Source organism: Zea mays, chromosome 1 (genome assembly GCF_902167145.1).
Source record: "Zea mays cultivar B73 chromosome 1, Zm-B73-REFERENCE-NAM-5.0, whole genome shotgun sequence".
NCBI classification, from domain to species: domain Eukaryota; kingdom Viridiplantae; phylum Streptophyta; class Magnoliopsida; order Poales; family Poaceae; genus Zea; species Zea mays.
Window position 1 is genome coordinate 123,441,760 of NC_050096.1, and position 18,886 is coordinate 123,460,645.

At 51.3% G+C, this 18,886-nt stretch overlaps 2 protein-coding genes across 5 annotated transcripts in view; one reads left to right on the top strand and one right to left on the bottom strand.

The window, feature by feature from the left end:
* LOC100279122 (uncharacterized) overlaps positions 1 to 18,886 on the bottom strand; it is an 83,825-nt gene that overhangs the window by 50,066 nt on the left and 14,873 nt on the right. The window lies entirely within an intron of this gene.
* On the top strand, positions 8,359 to 14,475 carry LOC103638371 (transposon Ty3-G Gag-Pol polyprotein). The gene is made up of 2 exons (XM_020546473.2): positions 8,359 to 9,013; positions 9,100 to 14,475. The coding sequence occupies exon 2, from the start codon at positions 9,996 to 9,998 to the stop codon at positions 14,361 to 14,363; it is 4,368 nt and encodes a 1,455-aa protein (XP_020402062.2). The 5' UTR covers positions 8,359 to 9,013; positions 9,100 to 9,995; the 3' UTR covers positions 14,364 to 14,475.

The following is an 18,886-nucleotide window of genomic DNA, read 5'->3' on the forward strand; positions in this document are numbered from 1 at the left end:
TGCCAGGCACCCTGGCGTAGTTGGGCATGCAACGCATGCTCCAGTTCAGGCAGTAGTCGACCATCCTGTATGGGTTGCATGGGCAGCAGAGTCGTCAAGGGTCCCACAGAACAGCTTGAGCAGCCCCACGTTGAAGACATCGTGGACACGAGCGCCAGCTAGAAGCTAAAGACGATAGACCACATGCCTGACATGCTCCAGCACCTGGAAGGGACCAGCATAGTATGGCCTGAGCTTACCCTTGGACCGTGTCATGTGGGGCCGGACGTTTGCACAACGCAGGCCAGACCAGCGCCAAGATGGAGGGCGCGGTCACCCACATAATGAGCCGAACAAGATTTGATCGGCCATATAGAGTTTGTTAGAGTCCTTAGCAAATAGATAAGGATAGAGTTGTTAGCAAATAAGATAAGAAAGAGAGTTTTTAGGAGAGATTTTAGGAAGATTTGTTAGATCAAGGTCTATGTAAGCCGCATGGCAAAAGGGATGAAATCAAGCAGTAATTCATATAGCTTCTATTCCCTACCAGCAACATAGGGAGCCGAGAGGAAAAACCTCACCCCACCTCTACCAGCGGCTACGCCCTGCGCAACTTGGGTGCGCCGCCGCCACTCCCAGCCACGCCATAATAGACCGAGACTCCAGTGATTGCGTCTGTCGATGAGCAGACGAACCCACCACAAACTCAAGCTCACGATGGTGGTTGTCGCAGTATCACTTAACATATTGTTGGAGCTGGAGAAGACACTCACGAATCTCCGTGAGGAAGGCATCGCACCACCTCCATTTGAGTTGCCCCTGCGACGGGCAGAAGAATCGACATCGAGGTCGGTCGTACACCACCTAGAAGGGTGTGGTGTGAAGCGCCATGTGGAACAAAGTATTATAGCAATACTCTGTCTAAGCAAGCCAGTCAACCCAGGCACGTGGACGGTTCCCCAAGGCGCAACAGTTGTACATGGTGATCACCTTGTTGACGACTTCTGACTAGCCGTTTGTCTGAGGGTGGAACCTCGTGCTCAAGCGAAGCTCGACGTCGGCCATCTTGAAGGTCACGCCACATGTGACTGGTGAAGACTGGGCCATGGTCGCTACCGATGGAGGTGGGGAAGACGTGTAGACGAACAACGACCTGGAAGAAGACATGTGCGACCAGGGCAGCTATGTATGGGTGGCTGAGGGCAATGAAGTGCTCGTACTTAGAGAAGTGATCGACGACGATAATAAAGATAGACTTCCCGTGGAGTTGTGATGACAGGCGGCAAAGGGCCAGCTGAAGAAGGCCAAGGGACCAATTCCCTGGCGGAGAACAGCACCGAAACCCACACCTAAAGCGTCCAGTCGATGACAAACTGTAGGTCGAAGTTTGGCATTTGCATGACCAGCCCCTTCGAAAGGGCGCGCTTGAGTGCCGCTAATGCCTCTACAGTCTCGCGTTCAGGTAAAGGCAGCCTTGTGCAACAATTGTGGCAAGTGAGCAACGATCGTGCTGAAGTCAAAGATGAACTTCTGGTAGTAGTCGACCAACTCCAGAAGCCGAGTACGCCCCGAGGCGAGCGAGGCTCGGTCTAGGACGAGACGGCTTCCACCTTGTCATTGTCCATGGAAGCGTCGTTGGTGGAGATAATATAGCCAAGGTAGGCGACCAACAACGCCTCAAAGGAGCACTTTGACCACTTCAAGTGGAAGTCATGTGCATGGAGGGTCTCAACGACGAGACGAATATGCTCCAGGTGCTCAAACCACAACAAAATACCATCAAAGAAGACAAGCACGAACCTGCGAAGGAAGGCCGAAGGACATCGTTCAAGAGCGCGTCGAGAATGGGGCCAGGGCATTGAAAGACCAAAGGCATGGAGACGAACTTGAGGTGGCCATGGCGGATATGAAACGTCGTCTCTTCTTGATGTCCTCAAGATGCATCCACACCTAGTCATAGCCAGACCACAACTCTAGCTTGGTGAAATATTTGGTACTATGGAGCTCGTCAAGGAGTTCATCAACCACAAAGTCCACAAGGATGGGAAACTTGTCCATGTATGTCTTGTCATTTAATGTGTGGTAGTCAAGGCAGAACCTCTAGGAGCCCTCCGCCTTCTTAATTAGTAGCACCGATGTCGAGAACATAAAAGTGATCGACCGGATGATGCCCTGCTCTAGCATGGCAATGCACTGTTGCTCGAGCTTATCCTTGTGTAGTTGTGGGTAGTGGTAAGAGCAAACGGCCACCAACACGGTACTCAACAGCAGGTGGATCCAATAGGGTCACGCCAATGGCAACCAACAGGGCTCGTCGAAGACCATGTCATACTGTTGGAGGCTGTCCAGCAGCGGATGCTGGTGGTCGCCAACGATGCAACAAAGCGATGATGGTGTGTCGTCATGATGGGATCCCACGCCGTTCTAGAGGATGTGGCAGTCACCCCTCCAGAATGCCATGCAGATGACCTCAAAGTCGCACAAGAAGGGCGCAAGGTTCGAAGGTAATTAATGCCTAGGACGAGGTCGTAGGCCATTTGCAGGTCCTAGGTTCTCGGAGCTCGACATCAACCCAAATATGATCCGGAAGACCCCAACGAAGCGGTTAGACTTTTGACCGGTAGAAGATTTGACATGTGGCACAAAAGTGTGTTGAAGCACTCCTAGGACCATGGCGTGGAAGGGGAGCCTCGCGAGTTCGATAAGATGATTGATGTAGATGACCAAGCCAAACCGTGGACGTAGAAGATCCTTGAATCACTCCCATAATGGCATGCCCTCATCTTGCTGCAGAGCATAGTACCATGTCTAAGTTGCGCATGCGAGGTGGTAGGAAGCGAGCCAGAACTAATCCAAGGCATGGATGCTGCCCATGAAAGAAATACTCAGTGATTGAACCAATTAACAGGGCCCTCCTTACCATCGTAGGTGGAGACGTGGAGCTTGCTGAAGCGAGGAACGTCCAAACCGGCAAGTGTGCGGGTAGCGTCTTCATTGGAGGGCACCCACACATATGAGAAAGGTGGCCCCTATGGAAACTTTGGTAGTGAGGATGGCAAGGAGGGGAATTCGATCTGGTGGATGGGAAGAGGAACAATAGGCTGTTGTGATGTGCAGGAGGGTGGCATTGGGCATGACAAGCAGGGTGACAGAGGGTGTCACAACGGTGGTGGTGGAGATGGACGAGAACGTCATCGCCTTGTACCTCGACATCATGTAGGGATTCATGACACCCACAGAGGAGGATACCTCTTGGTGCTCTAGTGATGACATGCAAGTGGAGGGATTGGCAAGCTACATGGTGATGTCCGCCAAGGCCATCGTAGTGGTGTCGGCGCGTAATGATGGTGGGATTGGCGACTGCTTCTCGGAGTCATAGTCACCTGGTATCTCTAATACCAGATTGATAGGGTTTGAAATCCTACCATGGCTACTTAAGTTGTATGGATAGAAGATCGATGGTCCAAGCGTGTACCCCCATCAGTGCACATGAGCAGTGGTCACACATAGGGAACAAGCGAATGAGAAAGAGACATGGGAGATGGCCCTTGAGGCCATGCAAGATGATTGTCTTGCTTGATAGATTAATATGTTTCTTCTTATATAGAGAGGCTTAGTTGACTCCTAAGCAAGCTATCCTTATTTTTATGGAAACCTCTTAATCAAGAATCAATCATGATCCTATTTATGGAAACAATGCAAAATATCTAAGGAAAAAAATTATTTGACATTTCATTCCTAATTGTCCACGTGACGGTCCCGACGTTATTAACTGGTACTGGTCATAACAGAAGAGCTCAATTCAACTTATAATGGTAGCCCAAAAGAAGCAATTGTGAAACAATACATATCTAGATGACCCAAAAGTTTTAATTGTGTATTAGTTATATGTTGTCAAATCCAATCCCCAACTACAATAGAAGGGGCAGACCCAGTGTCAGAGGCTCCCACATGTGTGTGGTCTGCGAAAGGGATAAATTGAGGAAAGCCTCCCCCCCACACACACACATCAACTGGTTCTAACTTTTTTTAAACAAGGTCAAAATAATATGCATAACACAATCACACAAAATAGAATCATTAGCATTAAAGAACTATAAGGGTAAAAGGGTTAATTCAATGGAATTATATTCACATATATTTGGGAACAAGCATTACATCTTCATTTCACCTGCGTGTTCAAAAAAATAATTACATCTTCATAAGAAATTCATGCAGATTACTCAATATGTGGTACAAAGTTACTATTGACTTTTATGGTCTCCAATAGAAGAGTGCTTTGTAAGTGCATGTGTCAGGGGCCTAAGGAGGCCCACGGAGGGGCTGCGGCAGCAGCAGCCATGGGCCCTCCAAGGGGGATTAGATAAGGATAGTTAGAGATAAGATTAGAAGATTAGTTGAGATTATTTAGGACATTGGTTGAGATTATTTAGGAAGGTTATCAGTTAGTTTGTTGAGAATTTTTAGGAGAGCTTTAAGGAGATAAGGATCTCTAGCTAGACAGGGGCAGTCAGCCGGCCTATTTATGTAATCAATGGATGAGAAATAAAGGAGGCAAGAATTAGAAGGGAGAAACCCTCCTCTTGCTCGGCCGTGGGCAGAGGCCCTGGCCGACGTCCCTGCTCATCGATACCCCTCTCCAATCCCTCACTGATCTAGCGACCATAACATCTGGTATCGGCTAGCTTAGGTTTCAATCCAATCCCATGGCTTCTGCTGCCAATTTCATGGCATCGTCCTGGCAACCGGCGTCCCCATCTCCATGGACTGTGTCGCATGTCACCTTCGTCACGCCGTCCTGGCAACCGGCGTCCCCATCTCCATGGGTTGCGCCGCATGCCACCTTCGTCACGCCATCCTGACAACCGGTGTCCCCATCTCCATGGGCAGCATCGCCTGCCAATTTTATCACCACATCCTGGACGTCGGCGTGCCCATCTCCAGGGACAACGCCAAATTTCATCATATCATCTTCGTTGACGGCGTCACCGTCCCCATGGGCAACACCACTAGGGGCAGCCACGGCTCAACAATCACCAGCTCCATCAATGGGAGACTTGTGGACCAACATAAGGGCTGATCTAGCAAAGATGCAAGTCTCACTCCGAATGGTTGAGCAGGGGCTGCCGCAAATCAAGGCAGCAGTTCAACATGAGCAGCAACAGTTGGCGTTGTCCGCACGGCTCCAGACGTCGGCGGCTGTGGGCATATAGGCTGCTGCCCGTGGCTTCCTTACACGACGTAGAGTGCGAGAGATGCGTCGGCAGATGCTCGAGGCAGCCTTAGTGACGGTTGACCTCGACACACGGGGGCACGACCTCGCCCTGTCGGCCGGCCATCAGCAGCGGCACAGGGCCGCAATCTCCAAGTGCGAGCATGGTACGTGTCCCGCGGGCGACGAACTTCAACTCTATGGTAGCGGCGGTAGGGAAGGCACTCCCCTCGTCATCGGTAAGGGCGCACTGTTTAGCGCCACCACATTCCGCTACAGGCCGCCACGAGGGCGCCTCCGTTGGTTATTGTTGCGACCTATTCCAGGTGCCCGTCCATGTGCTCCCTTTTCGTCCAAATGGCGTCCATGGGATCCAGGTGGCTGCACACGTGCAAGTCCAATGCGCGGAGGGTGTCCGCCTTATCTTATGGGGTCATAAAAAAATCAGATTCGAAATAATAAAATAAGCCGAGATGTAAAAGGCTTGTCTTCTAGGTGTCTGGTTTTGAGTCAAGTAGACTCGGTCTTTGAGCACTCGTCATGCTGCAGCTCGAGGACGAGTTGCTTGTCCAGGAAGGGGTGTAGTGTCAGGGGCCTAAGGAGGCCCACGGAGGGGCTGCAGCAGCAGCAGTAGCATCCATGGGCCCTCCAAGGGGGATTAGATAAAGATAGTTAGAGATAAGATAAGAAGATTAGTTGAGATTATTTAGGGTATTGGTTGAGATTATTTAGGAAGGTTATCAGTTAGTTTGTTGAGAGTTTTAGGAGAGTTTTAAGGAGATAAGGATCTCTAGCTAGACAGGGGCGGCCAACCAGCCTATTTATGTAATCAATGGATGAGAAATAAAGGAGGCAAGAATTAGAAAGGAGAAACCCTTATCTTGCTCGGCCGTGGGCAGAGGCCCCCGGCCGGCGTTCCTGCTCATCGATACCCCTCTCCAATCCCTCACCGATCTAGCGACCATAACAGCATGCTTGTCAACCTGTACTTGTACGTAAAGAATAATTCCATCGAAGTGTTTCCAATGAAAATGATAATCACACGGTATTACTCTAAAAAAGTTTTCCCATTAATCATAAACGAATGGGGCTATTATTAACAGGGTTTTGAAAATCGCCGATTACGTCGCGCCTAGGCGCTAGTCCTTGGCCTTCCGCCTGGACTAGGGGGGTAGTCGGCCTCCTAGTCGATCGGAGCGCCTAGGCGGCGCCTGGCGTCGATTCCACGCGGATTCCACGTCGCCCAGTGCCCAGGCGGGCTAGGCGCGCGCCGCGCGCGCGCGAGCTGGAAAAGCGCGCGAGAAAGTGCGCGCGATAGGGAAAGAGCGTGCGCGGGAGGGGAGAAGAGAGCGGCGCGAAAGGGAAAGGGCAGGCATGATAGGGTTTACCGGTTTAGCTGAGTGCGCGGTCGCCGGAGACCCCCTGCTTGCTTCTCCGCCGGACGCCGGAGACCCCTCTCCCTGCGCGGACGCCTCCTACGCGGACGCCGGAGACCCCCCTCCCTGCGCGGACGCCGGAGAACCGGCTGCTTGCTTGCTTCTCCCCTGGTTCTTCACCGACAGAGACCCCTCCCTGCGCGGACGCCGGACGCCGGAGACCCCTCCCTGCTGCTTGCTTCTCTCCCCTGTTTCTTCACCGACAGAGAAGTCCTCTGTTCTTTGCCGACAGAGAACAGAGAAGGTCCGTATGTTCCTCCTCCCCTGCTTTTCTCCTCTCATCTCCTCTGTTATTCACATATGATGGCTTGAACTCAGATGACAGAAGGTCAATCTGAAGAAACTGCAAGTGCACCGGAGGGAGTTAGTGTCCTTAGAAGAAATTCAGATGATGTGGGATGGGAGTATGGGGTTCTTGTTGATATAAATAATAAGGACAAGGTAAAGTGCATACTGTGTGACAAGCAAATGTGTGGAGGGGTTTATCGATTGAAGCAACATATCGCCCAGGAAGGAAAGAATGCGAAGAAATGCCAAGGCATGAAGACCACCAAAGAGAAGTTGTTGGAGGTTCAAGAAAAGTGCAAGAAAGCACTAGATGGAGCAAAAAGGAAAAGGGAGGTGAAGACTGTTCGTGAGCTAGAACTTAGAGAGGAAGTTCATGTGTCTAGGGTTGGAGGATCAGAAGAAGTGACTTGTGTTGGAAGTTCAGAGCCTCACAAATTAGGCCCCATGGACAAATGGACAAAAGCTATTGATCCTACAGCAACCAAATCTGAATCTTTGACTCAACAGAGGCTGAACAAGGAACTTTGGAAAGAAAGATTACATGAGGTGCATAAATATATTGCAAGATGGGCCTTTAACCATGGTAATTTCCTTGCTGTTTTTTAATTTCAGATTTCATATTCATCAGATTTCCTTGTTGTTTTGTAATGTTGATAGCAATATCATTCAATGCATGTGACAACGATGAGTTCAAGCAAATGTGTGAAGCAATTGGACAATTTGGGCCTGGAATTGAACCTCCAACTATGTTTGACCTGCGAGGGAGATTGTTGGAAGAAGAATATGCAAGAACCAAGAGTTTGCTGCAAGAACGTGAAGCCGAGAAGATGAAGAATGGGTGTTCTATTATGACCGATGCTTGGTCAGATAAGAAGAGAACAAGCATAATGAATGTGTGCACTAATTGTGCTGATGGAACTAGTTTTATTTCCTCAAAAGAGATGTCAGATGTGTCACACACAAGTGAAGTGATCTTTGAACTAGTGGACAAAGCAATCGAAGACATTGGTCCAGATGATGTGGTGCAAGTTGTGACTGACAATGCTTCTAACAACATGGGAGCAAAGAAGCTACTGCATGTGAAGAGACCACATATCTTTTGGACCTCTTGTGCAACTCACACAATTAACTTGATGCTCCAAGGAATTGGCAACATGCCTCAGTTCAAGAAGGTGATTGACCAAGCAAAGGCATTCACCATATTTGTCTATGGGCACACAAGAACACTAGAGTGCATGAGATACTTCACTGAGGGGAAAGAGATAGTAAGGCCAGGAGTGACTAGGTTTGCTTCAAACTATCTAACTTTGGACAGCATACAAGAGAAGAAGGACCAGTTAAGAAAGATGGTGGTTCATAGTAGGTGGGACTCACTGAAGGATGTGAAATCAAAGAAGGGAAAAAATGCCACAGCAACTATATTGAATCCAACCTTTTCGAAGGATGTGAAATTGACATTGGCAGTTTTTGCGCCATTGTTCAAAGTTCTCTGTTTGGTTGATGGAGATGTGAAGCCATCCATGGGCTTTGTATATGGAGAAATATTGAAGGCAAAGAGACATGTCAAAGAGGCCCTTGGCAATGTTGAGAACCGTTTCAAGGATGTTGTTGCTGTTATTGACAAGAAGATGGCTGGAAGACTTGATTCTCCATTGCATTTGACAGCTTATTTGCTGAATCCACACTACAGTTATGCTGAACCATCAATCTTTGATGTTCCCAAAATAACAGAAGGTTTTATCAATTGTGTGGAGACTTTTTATTATCATGACGACGAAATGCAAGAACAAGCAGCCAACATCGAACTGCAGAAGTTTCAGAATAGAGAAGGTCCATTTAGCAAGAAGCTTGCAAGGACTTTTGAAAACTTTGATTATAATCCAGGTAACAGTTGTTTGTAAATAGAGAGGTTTTTTATTTCAGCATTGTAACAAGCAATCTGTTATACTACTAACTAATAGAGAGGTATTTTATTTCAGCATCATGGTGGCGGCTTTATGGAACTGAAACACCAGCTCTACAGAAGATGGCTACCAAGATCCTATCTTTAACAGCAAGTTCTTCTGGTTGTGAAAGAAATTGGAGTGGGTTTGATGGGGTAAGTACTACCAATCTGTTATCAAAATTACAGCAGCATTACAATAAAATTGCAGAACTAAAAGTGCTCTTATTTTTAATTTATAGGTGCACACTAAGAAGAGAAATAGGCTTACTACAGACCGCCTCAACAAGTTGGTCTACATTCAGTTCAACAACAGGCTAATTAATAAGAGAGCAAAGATCAAGTCCAAGAAAATTACTGATGTTCTCTTGTCTAGTGGTACAACTGAGGCTCAAGGTTTCCTCCAAGAGAATGGAGATGATTGTGCATTAGTCTCCTTTAGAGATGACGAAGACGAGGAAGAAGTCATGGAAGGTACAGGGATACCTTGGTCTGTGCTTGGAGATGCAGTGGGAGCAGAAGAACAACTAGAGCTGCGTAGAAGTGCAAGGGTGAGTGTCATGTACGGGCGCTCGTACGCCAGGCAGCGTCGCGCCCGTGACAGGCGCCGCGCACAGGAGCGCGCAGGGCGCGCAGATCTGGGAGATCAGCAGGAGCTTATGGAAAGCAGTGGCTAGAAAGGAAAATAGAAGTATGGAAAGTAGAGGGAAGGAAAGGAGAGATTGATGAGTGATTGATTAGTAGAAGAATGGAAAGTAGAGGGAAGGAAAGGAGTGATTGATTAGTGATTGATTAGTGTTACCATGTTTAGGCTTGCCTAAAATAACAGCAGGCCGATGGCTATATATGCGGCACAGGGAGACAGGAATAAAGGCAGCAAACAAGTTATCTCTTCTCCACCTCTCTCTACCAACTAAGCCTACGGCTGTGGGGAATAACCACGCCGGAGAAGACGACGAACCGCGGCTACGACCTTCGTAGCCGAGGGCCCCCTGCTCTAGACGCCCAGGCCCTTGACAACCTGGTATCACGAGTCAGGCGATCTTCGTCCTCTCGATCCCACACCTCCGATCCGTCCCTTGACGTCACCCAACTACCACCCAGCCCTCCACCATCACCGCCGTCGCCCTCCTCCATTATGACCACCAAAACCATCGATGATTTGGCTATGATAATCGAGAAGCTCGTGGGTACGATATCTGTCCTCCAAAATGACGTCGAGTCATTGAAGAAGGACAAGGCGCCCTCCTCCTCGCCGTCCGGCAGCGGCGGCCACGACGGCCAGCACCACATCGACCGACCACCAAGGTTCCAAAAAATCGACTTCCCGCGTTTTGACGGCAAGTCGGACCCCATGCTCTTCGTCAACCGCTGTGAGTCCTACTTTCATCAGCAGCGGATCATGGAGGAGGAGAAGGTTTGGATGGCGTCTTACCACCTCGAGGGCGTGGCCCAGTCGTGGTACCTCCAGCTACAGACGGATGAGGGGACTCCGCGCTGGCACCGCTTCAAGGACATCCTCCAGTTACGCTTCGGGCCTCCCCTACGCTCGGCGCCGCTGTTCGAACTCGCTGAGTGTAGGCGTGCAGGCACTGTGGAGGAGTACCAGAACCGCTTCCAGGAGCTACTACCGCGCGCCGGACCACTGGAGGAACGCCAGCGCGTGCAACTCTTCACGGGCGGGCTGTTGCCACCGCTCAGCCATGCGGTGCGCATCCACAACCCCCAGTCGCTCGCGGCGGCTATGAGCCTCGCGCGGCAAGTGGAGCTGATGGAACTCGACAGGGCCCCAACGCCGGCCCATATCATGCCAGCCGCACGCGGCATCCTGCCTCCGCCGCCGAAACCGGCGCCTATGGCGCTTCCGACGCCCCACGTCCCTTTGGCGCTCCCGGCACCACCGGCGGGCGCGGATCCGGGCCGTGGCGAGGGCAGAAGGCTCAGCACTGAGGAGATGGCCGAACGTCGTCGCCTCGGATTATGTTTCAATTGCAATGACAAGTATTCCAGGGGTCACAACAGGTTCTGCAAGCGCATCTTCTTCGTCGACGGCGTCGAGATCATGGACGAAGACGACACCGACCAACCCGACGGCCCCGACGCTGAGGCGCCGTGCTTCTCGTTGCAGGCCGTCTCAGGCTGTCCCGTGGCCGACACCATGCAGGTCGCCGTCATGTTAGGAGCCACCCCGCTCGTCGCCCTCCTCGACTCGGGCAGCACGCACAATTTCATATCCGAAGCAGCGGCGCGGCGTTCCGGCCTTCCCCAACAACAGCGCCCGCGCCTTTCGGCCATGGTGGCCAACGGCGAGCGCATCACTTGTGTGGGCGTCATCCGCAACGCGCCCCTCACCGTCGGTGGCGACGCGTTCCCGGCTGATCTCTTCGTCATGCCGTTGGCCGGGTACGATGTCGTCCTCGGCACTCGCTGGTTGGGCGCGCTGGGGCCCATCGTGTGGGATCTCGCATGCAGGCGCATGTCGTTCCAGCACCACGACCGCACAGTCTGCTGGAACGGCGTGCCCACGTCCTCGACGCCGGTGCTGGGCGCCACCACCACGGCCGAGCCTCTGCTCGCGGCTCTCCTGGACACCTTCGCGCCCGTCTTCGCAGAGCCGGCCGGTCTGCCCCCGTTGCGCGCCCATGACCACCGCATCATCCTCAAGCAGGGCGCGCAGCCGGTGGCAGTCCGGCCTTACCGGTACCCGGCGGCACACAAAGACGAGTTGGAACGCCAGTGCGCCGCCATGATCGAGCAGGGGATTGTTCGTCGCAGCGATTCACCATTCTCGTCGCCGGTCCTCCTCGTGAAGAAGCCCGACGGGTCATGGCGGTTCTGCGTCGACTACCGCGCGCTAAACGCGGTCACCATCAAGGACGCCTTCCCGATCCCGGTGGTCGACGAGCTGCTGGACGAGCTTCATGGTGCCCGGTTCTTCTCCAAGCTGGACCTGCGTTCCGGGTACCACCAGGTGCGCATGAGGCCGGAAGATGTGCACAAAACGGCATTTCGTACCCACGACGGCCTGTACGAGTTCCTGGTGATGGCGTTCGGGCTTTGCAACGCACCGGCAACATTCCAAGCCCTCATGAACGATGTGCTCCGTCCCTTCCTGCGCCGGTTTGTCCTTGTTTTCTTTGATGATATCCTGATATATAGCAAGAATTGGGAGGAGCACCTGCACCACCTCAGGATGGTCCTCGAGGAACTACAACGCCACCAACTCTTCGTCAAGCGCTCCAAATGCGCCTTCGGAGCCCCGTCCGTCGCCTACCTTGGTCATGTGATCTCGGCGGCGGGCGTGGCCATGGACCCGACAAAGGTGCAGGCCATCTTCGACTGGCCGGTGCCGCGCTCGGCTCGAGCGGTGCGCGGGTTTCTTGGCCTGGCGGGCTACTACCGCAAGTTTGTGCCCAACTACGGCACGGTCGCCGCACCGCTCACGGCCCTCCTCAAGAAAGACGGCTTCACCTGGGACGACAAGGCAGCGGCGGCTTTCGGCGCCCTCAAGGCCGCCGTCACCTCGGCACCGATCCTCACCATGCCTGACTTCACAAAGACCTTCGTGGTTGAGTGTGATGCGTCGTCACACGGGTTTGGCGCCGTGCTCACCCAAGAGGGACATCCGGTGGCATTCTTCAGCCGTCCCATCGCCCCTCGTCACCAGGCGTTGGCGGCCTACGAGCGCGAGCTCATCGGCCTAGTCCAGGCGGTCCGGCACTGGCGGCCGTACCTCTGGGGGCGGTGCTTCGTCGTCAAGACAGACCACTATAGCCTCAAATACCTCCTCGACCAGCGCCTCTCCACAATACCCCAACACCACTGGGTCGGGAAGCTGTTGGGCTTTACTTTCACTGTGGAGTACAGGTCGGGTGCCACGAACGTCGTGGCGGATGCTCTGTCCCGCCGCGACACGGAGGAGAGCGTGCTGCTGGCGATCTCCGCGCCCCGCTTCGATTTCATCGCACGCCTTCGTCAGGCCCAGGCCATGGACCCGGCTCTAACAGCCATCCATGAAGGAGTCGGCGCTGGCACCCGCGATGCACCGTGGGCGGTGGCTGACGGCATGGTCACCTATGATGGGCGCCTGTACATTCCACCGACGTCGCCCCTGCTGCAGGAGATTGTGGCTGCTGTGCATGAAGATGGGCATGAGGGCGTCCACCGCACCCTGCACCGCCTGCGCCGGGACTTCCACTTCCCCAACATGCGACGCCTGGTACAGGACTTCGTGCGGGCGTGTACGACGTGCCAGCGGTTCAAGTCGGAACATCTACATCCAGCTGGCTTGCTGCAGCCGCTGCCAGTGCCCTCGGCGGTCTGGGCGGACATTGCAATGGACTTCGTTGAAGCGCTACCCCGGGTGCACGGCAAGACGGTCATCCTCTCCGTCGTCGACCGCTTCAGCAAATACTGCCATTTTATCCCCCTAGCGCATCCGTACACGGCGGAGTCTGTGGCACAGGCTTTCTTCACCGACATCGTCCGTCTCCACGGGATACCGCAATCCATCGTCTCCGACCGCGACCCGCTGTTCACCTCGTCGTTCTGGAGCGAGCTGATGCGCCTCATGGGCACCAAGCTCCTCATGTCATCAGCATTCCACCCGCAGACGGATGGCCAGACGGAGGCGGCCAACCGCGTCATCGTCATGTACCTACGCTGCCTCACGGGCGATCGCCCTCGCCAGTGGCTTCGTTGGCTCCCCTGGGCGGAGTACGTCTACAACACGGCTTACCAGTCGTCCCTCCGCGACACCCCGTTCCGGGTGGTCTACGGCCGTGACCCGCCCTCAATCCGCTCCTACGAGCCCGGCGACACAAGGGTGGCGGCGGTGGCACAAGAAATGGAAGCGCGGGAAGCCTTTCTGGCTGACGTCCGCTTCCGTCTCGAGCAGGCTCAGGCGGTCCAAAAGCTGCAGTATGATAAGCACCACCGGGAGGTCACATATGAGGTTGGGGACTGGGCATTCCTTCGCCTTCGCCAACGTGTGGCGGCGTCCCTGCCGCGAACCATCACTGGGAAGCTCAAGCCTCGCTACGTGGGACCCTACCGCGTCACCGAGATCATCAATGACGTGGCTGTTCGGCTAGAATTGCCGACCGGCGCGCGCCTGCACGACGTGTTTCATATCGGCGTGCTCCGAAAGTACGTGGGCTCCCCACCCACCACACCGCCGCCTCTGCCGCCTCTTCTCAATGGTGCGGTAGTGCCTGAGCCTGCAAGAATAGCGGGGGCTCGCTTGTCGCGTGGCGTGCGGCAAGTCCTCGTTCACTGGAGCGGCGAACCAGCTTCATCAGCCACCTGGGAGGAGTTCGACGACTTCCGCGCCCGATTCCCAGCCTTCCAGCTCGAGGACGAGCTGGCCTTCGACGAGGGGAGAGATGTCATGTACGGGCGCTCGTACGCCAGGCAGCGTCGCGCCCGTGACAGGCGCCGCGCACAGGAGCGCGCAGGGCGCGCAGATCTGGGAGATCAGCAGGAGCTTATGGAAAGCAGTGGCTAGAAAGGAAAATAGAAGTATGGAAAGTAGAGGGAAGGAAAGGAGAGATTGATGAGTGATTGATTAGTAGAAGAATGGAAAGTAGATGTAACACCCCTGGTGTTACTATAACTAAAACTTGAGCATGACATCATAGCATTGGCATTGCATATGTTTGACACACCTAGAGTGCATTCACTAGGCAAAAATTTTCAAACAAGTTGTATTGTTTTAAAGTTTTACAAATAGGACCCTGGTTTAAGGACTTAACCCTAAATGGGGATTATAGGGGTAAAACTTTACCCAAGTTAAGAAAACCTAAATACTTTAGGGTAAAAGTCATAAAATGACCCTAAGGATAAGCTTGAATCACTTTTATACCCCTGAGATACCAGAAACCCTAATTGGAACCCTGGAAAACCCTAAAACCAAACCCTAGGGGCTTATATTCAAAATTAGTCCACTTTTGGACTAAAGTGCAAAAACCAAGCCAAATAAGTTTCTTAAGTCCTTTGGTTCACAAATATGTGGACTTGAAAGCAGAACCCTAAGTTTTGGACTTAAATGCAAAATAGACCTTATTTGAGTTTTGCTCTAAGTCTGAAAATCAGTGAATGGGCTCAACTTTGGGGCTTTGTAACTTACAAAGCATAGGGTTTTTGCCCTAGGTCACCACATCAAAGTTGAAGACCAATTATAGGAGAACAACTTTGCTTAAGGTTGTAAGCTTAGTTGTTAAGAAGAATTTGGAGAAAACCAAGCCTAAAGTTGGGCTGTCAGGCTGTTATGTCTGAATTTTCAGACTAGCAGTGAACTGACCTCGACTTCAAGCTGGGTTTTGAGCATGATCCTGTGTAAATATACCTATGATTGCCATAGCAAGTTTGTAGTGGGTACCATATTCTACAAGTTTGCTGCAGAGCTTAACCTGTGTCACTATGGAAAATTGAGAGAGAAAGTGGCTCCAATGTGCTCTGTCAGGCGACTGAATCAGGTTTTCACCATGGTACAGTAGTTCCAAACTGAAGAAGATCGCAGGTTCACCCCCCCGTGCTCGTCGCCGATAGCCGTCGCCGTCGATCGTCGTCGCTGTGATTCGTGCTCGGCGGTCACTAGATAAGTTTGTCGCGGTAAGGTCCTCGTCACCAGTGAGCTGGCCACCACTCCGACGAACCCCCCCTGTCTTCCTTCGACTTTGCGGCTGGCGGTAAGTACTCGCCGTCGACCGCCGCCTCTCGGCCGGGTGCCGCGTGGCTCTACACTTTCACCGTGTCGCCATGACCTTCTCTGAACCCTCCGTGGCTCACCGGAGTTACTGCCACGTCGTTGGCCACGTACCCGCGAAGCCAGTGCTTCTTCCTCCTCTCCGGCCGTCGACGCATCGCGATCAAATTAAGTGCCACCGCTTCGGAGCTCTATAAATTGACCCCGCCGTGAGCTTCACCACATCCTTACGCATCCAGCCACCGCTAATCGGCCACAATCATCCACCCGCGCACTTGAATTTCTCGTTTCCCCCAAATCCATTTTCCGCCGCCGTGAATCGAGCTCGCCGTGGACAGCCCGTTTCAGGTCCGATCTCACCCTCGGTTCTCTTGTTTCAACATCTTTGTGTCCTCTTGATGCTTACCGAAGCATTGAATCGAACTAGACCGCCCTGGGTCGCCGGGAACACGATCATGTCCCCATTTTGCGTACGGCCACCGTGGCCGGAGCTCCCTAGTCCACCGATAGTGTAATTTAGTTGGGGAAAACGTTCATAGGAACTCGGATTTGGTCTCAGCCGAAGATTAGCACCGGTCATTGCCCCAATCGGCCGGTCTGCTTGCTCGTCGGAGCACGGCCGCGCTTGAACGCCGTCGAGGACTGCGAGTTGTGAATTGACAAGAACCCGGGGACCTTTTCGTGAACTGTCAGTGACTTAAAACAATAGTAAACGGACCTATTTCTGTTTAGCCGTTAAGCCGAGGGCCTCTGCGCAAAGTCGCCTCGCGGGCGCGGGCGCGCGCGCGAATCCGCTCGGGCTTGGGCTGGCTGGACCTGAATCGGCCCAGTACTGCTCCTCTTTTTCCTTTTTCTTTTTCAGCAGAACTTTGAAAAACGGTAGAAAATAGTAGAAAAATCCTAAAATTATGAGACCAATTTTCCTAGGCTTGTTATTTTCCATAGTATTTAATAAAAATAGTTCTATGATTTTTAGTTTGAAAAAGGAATTTTAGGATATTTAAAATAGCCTAAACCATTGATTCTGGATTTTTAGAGAATAAATAATAAGCCCAAAATTTCCCAAACCTTTTATGTGAACTTATCACATTATTTAGAAGCTATGGGTAGAGTTTGGTTTGATTTGGACCTTGTTTGATCACTACACCCAAAACCACTCCCCCCTGCCCTATGAACTCCTTTACCGACTCCGGAAACCCTAAGTTCCCGGAACTCCGTGAAGGAAAGTTGTACTCAAGACATAAATGATAAGTTTATGTTGTCTTTGCATCCTCATGAGCATCCCATGGCATCCATTCTTATACATATGTATGATTATGATTAGAACGAGAGGAAGAGGTAGAAGTAACTGAAGAGGAGACACCACCACCACCACCTTCGGAGTCTCAGGCTGGGAATCATTTCTACTTTGACATCTGTGGATCTGAGCCTGATTCACCAGTAAACGAAGGCAAGCCCCGGTGCATGCAACCCCTTTCCTTGTGTTTCAAAATACTTTTCGCACACTTAAGTCTAGTGAAATGTGCATTAGGTTCATAGGAGTTACTTGAAACCCTTTGATGCATTGCTTTTCCTTGATATCCATACCTTTATAGATACTTCGGTGAAGTATCAAAATATGATTTACAAAAATGCTTAGACTTGCTTAGATCTTGTGGATAGAAGTTGTCCTCAATTTAACCATGGAGAGGATGGCTTCTACCTGCAAGAATATTTTCATTTGGAGCAATAGTGGGATCTTACTGCAAAGTTCCCCGTGATGCTCTTTCATCCTAAGGAACAGACACATTCCTAAGGGTGGAAATACTTAAATTGAAACCTGGGGTAGGAACAGGTGATGTTCTACCCAGGTTGGTTAAGGATTAACGCGTATGTAGGCGTGCTGACCGAGGACCCTTTAACTGGTCACATGCCTCGTCATGGGTAAGCCTTGCCTCGGGCAGACTAAGGCCGGAATAAGACAACACGAGATGGGCGTGGAGCGGTGGCGAGAGTAGCGTGTACCCTCCGTGGCAAGAGGCTGGACGGTGGTGTATCTGTGCTCTCGGTCTGCGTGAACCTGATCCGGTCTTAAGAACCCCGGTGGCGGGTTGACATATGCAAGGGTTAAGTGCTACATATGTCGTGTGATTGGAGATCCTCAGCTGAGTATAATCGATTCGGATCGCCGTACCTTCGCGGTTATGAAGACTTGGTCACTTTTCTACAACCTAGAGTCAGGAGGTGAACACTATGGATAAAACTAATGTTGTCTTGATTTGATGTGAAATTAGACTAGATGCAAATAGAGTCTATTAATACTTAAGATGGCATTAAAAGATGAAAAGTAAGGACTCACTTAGTAAGCTTCTTCTGCAAAACTATAAGTTGATTTTTGCTAAAGCCTCTCCTTGACTCCTATTTATCCAGCATACCCTTGAGAGTCTTTTCCTTAGTCGGGTAAGACTTGCTGAGTATTCCATACTCAGGGTTTATCCCTTTGTTGTTTTTAGGTGAGGAAGCGACAAACTTTTGTTGCTTCTGCTCCAAGGTGGTTCCAAAAGAAGAAAATCAAGACTGAAGTGCGGGAGGACTCGGTCCTCCACTTAAGATCTTTTGCTTTTAGCTTCTCGGGAGGACTTTGTGCCTCCCTGGTTTGTATAATATTACTCCTATGCACTCACTTTTAGACTGGTCTGTAATAACCTAACTCAAGCTTGCTTTTGAAATAAATGTAAAGTTTATGTAATTCGCTTCCGCATTTCTTTATCTCCGATGTTCTGTAATGTCTGCAAGACGGGTGAGACGTTCCTGGTGAGGTAAGGAAAGATACCGAACTTGTCAAGTAGTTCAGGGGCACCTACAGGGTTGTCTGATGTCCGTTGGACAAGGACAACTGTAGGTGGGCCTAATTACTTGGGAGGTTCCGTCACAGCTGGTATCGGAGCGTAGCCCTTCTTTGTAGATATTATGAGGCATCTTCAAAAGAATTTTCAAAAGTCTTACCTAAAAATTCTTTTCTCTTCTTACCTAAGTATTCTGAAGAGTCTATCTTAAAGACCAGATAGGAAGAGTGCAATGTATAGAAAGTTGAATCGACTAAGGTTGATTCTGTACTTACACATGCATCATGCTAAGCACTATATTAATAAAGTTTCCCCCTTAGAGAAATGTTGTCGCGCATCAGAAAGACCGCGCGCAAATCTACTAGACCCATTGGCGTACCCTGCCATTAACTTACTCCAAGACATGAAGAAAGTAGCAGTGGTAGCAACGATCCTATCGGGATCTGGAAGCACAAGTCGAACTGCTTCAGTCAGAACTCCGTCACAAGAATGATCTAT

Excerpts from the sequence above, each read along its gene's own strand:
- LOC103638371 (XM_020546473.2), top strand. The coding sequence starts at position 9,996 with ATGACCACCAAAACCATCGATGATTTGGCTATGATAATCGAGAAGCTC.